The 4,459-nt window shown below is 51.3% G+C and overlaps 1 protein-coding gene across 1 annotated transcript in view; it reads left to right on the top strand.

Annotated features, from left to right (window-relative positions):
- Window positions 1–4,459, top strand: part of ZC3H7B (zinc finger CCCH-type containing 7B) — a 26,026-nt gene that overhangs the window by 1,620 nt on the left and 19,947 nt on the right. The window contains exon 4 of the mRNA XM_014543823.1: window positions 2,836–2,994. Coding sequence (XP_014399309.1) covers window positions 2,836–2,994 — 159 coding nt within the window. The remainder of the gene's footprint in view (window positions 1–2,835; window positions 2,995–4,459) is intronic.

The following is a 4,459-nucleotide window of genomic DNA, read 5'->3' as shown; positions in this document are numbered from 1 at the left end:
CCCCCAGACGCCCAGTGAGCCAGGCCCATTCTGCGGGAGCCTCTGCAAGGCCGGCTGTACATCCTCCTGTCTGACCCTCACCGTCACCCCCTGGGCTCTCAGCCGGGCTGCACAGCACACTCACCTGGAGCTTTTAAAGTCCTAATACATAATAACAATTCTTAAGTGATACTGTTGGCCAGCCCTGGCTGGGGCGCTCAGTGGTTAGAGCATTGTCCTGATACACCAAGGTTGCAGATTTGATCCCTGATTAGGGCACATACAAGAGTCAACCATGAGTGCATGACTAAGTGGAACAACAAATCGATGTTTCTTTCTCTCTCTCTCTCTCTCTCACTCTCTCTTTCTCTCCATTTCTCTAAAATCTGTGAGAGTTGTGATATCCCTGTCCTGCGTGGCTTGGGTTCAGGACCTGGAGAAGGGCCGCGCGCAAATGACAAGAGTAGACAAAAATATGAATTTGGAAACGGGGGGCCAGGTGGAGAGCCCAACTCTAGTGGGAGGGCTTCACTGGTGCCCAGGCCCTGCCAACCTTTTATTCAATTTTAGATACACATATTGCCCTTAGTCAGGCAGGCAATTCCGGTAGCAGACAGACTATCTTAAAGGTCAGTAAGTATTAGTAAAGATTTACTTTGAGACTGTTAGATCAGGAAATTGCTTGAGCCACCATTGTCTCGACTAAATAATTGGTGCATAGCTTTGGCCCTTGCCAAAGCTCAATGGCCATCAGCATTCTGGGTTCCTTGTTTATACTTTCCTGATAGCATAGACCAGCGATGGCGAACCTTTTGAGCTCGGCGTGTCAGCGTTTTGAAAAACCCTAACTTAACTCTGGTGCCGTGTCACATATAGAAATTTTTTGATATTTGCAACCATAGTAAAACAAAGACTTATATTTTTGATATTTATTTTATATATTTAAATGCCATTTAACAAAGAAAAATCAACCAAAAAAAATGAGTTCGCGTGTCACCTCTGACACGCGTGTCATAGGTTCGCCATCACTGGCATAGACAATGGGTAGCTTCCAGCATCTCCCCCTTTTCGTTTCCTTAATAAATCTTGAAAAGTGAATGCTGCCTGAAGGGTTCGAGTCCTTTTAAGACTCTTCATTCCGCATCTGCAGATTAGAAATAAACATACAAGAACGAGAAGGAGACAGGCAATAGTGGTTATGCTGAGAGGCAAACGTAAGGAGATCCAGTGGAAGGGATTAAATTCTTTCATGTCCTTTTAAAATTGTTGCCAGGCATCTAAGGAATTAGTTTGTAAGTTTGCCTGGGATAATTGTACAGTGTGCTGTTGTAATTCTAAAATATCAGGGTTGTGTTACCTTTAAGCACCAAGAAGGTGATTTTTTATTGATTCCCAAGGGTGTGAGGTACTATTATAGGGAACGGGGGTAACACAAATCCGGTAAAAATCTTAATTGTCTACGCTATCAGGAAAGTGTAAACAAAGTACCCAGAATGCTGATGGACCTTGAGCTCTGGCAAGGGCCAAAGCTATGCACCAATTGTTTGGTTGAGACAATGGTGGCTCAAGCAAAAATCAATAAATAAAAATGTTTCAGATAAAGAAACAATTTTTAAAATGGTACTGGTGCTCTAGCTAGTTTTGCTCAGTGGATAGACCGTCGGCCTGCGGACTGAAGAGTCCCAGGTTTGTGACCAGTCAAGGGCACATGCCGGGGTTGTGGGCTCGATCCCCAGTAGGGGGCATGCAGGAGGCAGCCAATCAATGATTTTCTCTCATCACTGATGTTTCTATCTCTATCTCTCTCCCTCTCCCTTCCTCTCTGAAATCAATAAAATATACATTTAAAAAAGAAATAAATAAAATAGTACTGGTGCCTAAGCCCAACCCCAGATGGATTATGTTAGAATCTGGGCGGCGGGGGGGTGGAGGGGGGCTGAGCATTGGCAGGAGTCTGTGGGCAGTCAGAGCTGAGAACCCCTCTTCTCATCGCCCTGCCTCTTTCTGCAAACCTCTGGCCTCTTGCTCCTCCCTCCTGGGCTCCTTGCCTCCCATCACACCCTCACTTCTTTCTCCACACTTCAGTCTCCTCTCCTCCTCAGAGCTCCAGCCTCCCCCTCGTCCCTGCCCTGCTCGCTCGCTGACTCAGGCACTGGCCAGATCCTGTGGAGGCTGTGCTGTGGGCTCTGTAGAGGCTCAGTGACACCTGGAACTCACAGTGGACTGTTCTGGATAAACGGGTCTGCCAGGTGCCTGCTCACACCCCTCTGTACGCTGGCTGCCTTCCTGAGTTCACTTCCTCTTCAAGGCGCCTTTATTATTCTCAGTCCATGGTGTTCTCTTTTTTTATTTTTAAGACTTTTTATGGATTTTTAGAGAGAGAGAGAGGGAGAGAGGAAGGGAGAGGGAGAGAGAGAAACATACACCCCCCCTACTGGAGATCAAGCCTGCAACCGGGCCACGTGCCCTAACCGGGGATCGAACCAGCAACCTTTTGGTGCACAGGATGATGCCCAGCCAGCTGAGCCCCACCAGCCAGGGCTCGGTCCATGGTGTTCTGAACTGAAGGCAGACACAGAATAGACGTGTCTGAGTGACTGGGCTCATCACTGTGGCATGAAGGCCCTCCCTCCAGTGTCCTGACAATTGGCCGCCCCTGCAGCTGGACACAGGGATGCCCTTGACCGGAGTGTGAACACCAGAGCTGTTTCCTGGAGCTCTGGAGCCTCTCCCTGAGCCGGGTCCTCCGGCGTCCTCTGTCTCTGCAGGGAAGGGAGGCTGGTCTTCGGGGGGAAGGGGCAAAGGCTTGGGGGAGGGAGGGTAAGGGCTGACAGAGCACCTGCTCCTCTCCGGCAGGGCCTGTACGAGAAGGCGCTGGAGGACAGCGAGAAGGCGCTGAGCCTGGACGCCGAGAACATCCGGGCGCTGTTCCGCAAGGCGCGCGCCCTCAACGAGCTGGGACGCCACAAGGAGGCCTATGAGTGCAGCAGCCGCTGCTCGCTCGCCCTGCCCCACGTGAGTGTGGCTCTGCATCCACGCCAGGGGCCAGGCTTAGGGCTGGGGCCAGCCCTCTGTACTGGCCCTCACTCCGGCCAGGCCACCCCATCTTTCTGAGCCTCAGTTCCTCTGTTACATGGAGCTGCAGATACTTTTGTGAGCACTGAGCTCTGAGTGCCAGGCGTTGCTGAAGATACATTTTATTAACTCAGTTACAACAGACAACCCTTTGAGGTGGATACAGTGATCCCCATTTTAAAGATGAGGACGGAGAGGAAGGAACTTCCCCACCGTCACTGCTAGGGGGCGGCAGAGCTGAGATTTGAACCCAGGCAGTCCCATCATAGAGTCCGTGAGACACTGAGAACAGGGTTGCAGTGGGACTAAAAGGGGTGCCACATGTGTGGGTCCTAATGTCCCGGCTGTCGTTAGGTCGGGAGGAGACAATGGGAAATGGCCAATAGAGAGCATTGCTTGCACCAGCCCGTGCATCCTAGGCACATCCCCCCTCCCCATTTATCCATCCGCTTAGCAGGTATTTACTAAGTGCCCACACGTGCCCCATCTGTGCCTTTCGGGGACCCACAGTCTACTGGAGACAGAGGGAAATATCCCAGTTTAGGCCTGGCTCCAACATTGACCCCTGGCATGGCTTTAGACAAAGCACTTCCCCTACTTCATCCCTGAAATAATGGGTGAGAGGACTTGGGGATGGGTAAATGCTTCCTGGGAAGGGCTGGGAGGACTCCCTGAGGAGGCGGGGCTTGGGTGGGGCTGGAAGAAGCAAGAAAGATTTGGGTGAGCAGAGCAGAGAGGAAGTCACTGCACGGTGGTCAAGGATATCGGTGCCAGGTTGCTGGCCTGGCTTTGGGTCCTAATCTTGGGTCTGCCACCTGCTAGCTATATGACCTTGGACACATGGCATAGACTCTCTGAACCTTGGTTTGCACCCCTGCAAAATGGGGAGATGACATACCATGCGTCATAGGGCTGGGCTGAGGATGGAATCAGAAAAGCAGACAAGGCCGTTAGGAAACCACACAAGTCACACAGCTGGAGCGTGGTGGGTGCCCTCTGCTGGGTGCTTTCCTTCGGCAAGTTGCCAGCCCTGGCTGGGCTGTACAGGGGGGTAAAGCCCCCTGCCCTCCCAGGAGTCGTAGCTGTGACAACTGGATGACAGGGACCTGCTGTGAATGCTGGAAAATGCTGTGTGGATTGGGGACAACTGTCAAAAGAAAGGTTCTCATTGTGAACGAAACTGAATTGGGGGAGCAAGAATAATAGACAGAAAGTAGAATAACAGTGAATGTTTTCTGAACACTTACTGTGTCTGGCAACTGGACAATTTTAATGGAAACAAAAATTATTCCGTTGCTCTCCCTGCAAGAAAAAAACAGAAGCGCGGGTGCCTGGTCCCAGCCCACCACGCTCTAGCCGTGTGCCTGGCAGCCGGCTTCCCCTCCCGGGGCTGGCTCCTTGTCCG

Source organism: Myotis brandtii, unplaced genomic scaffold (genome assembly GCF_000412655.1).
Source record: "Myotis brandtii unplaced genomic scaffold, ASM41265v1 scaffold339, whole genome shotgun sequence".
In the NCBI taxonomy this organism is placed as follows: Eukaryota; Metazoa; Chordata; class Mammalia; order Chiroptera; family Vespertilionidae; genus Myotis; species Myotis brandtii.
The sequence above is the reverse complement of the archived record's forward strand: the minus strand, read 5'-3'. Positions and strand labels throughout refer to the sequence as shown.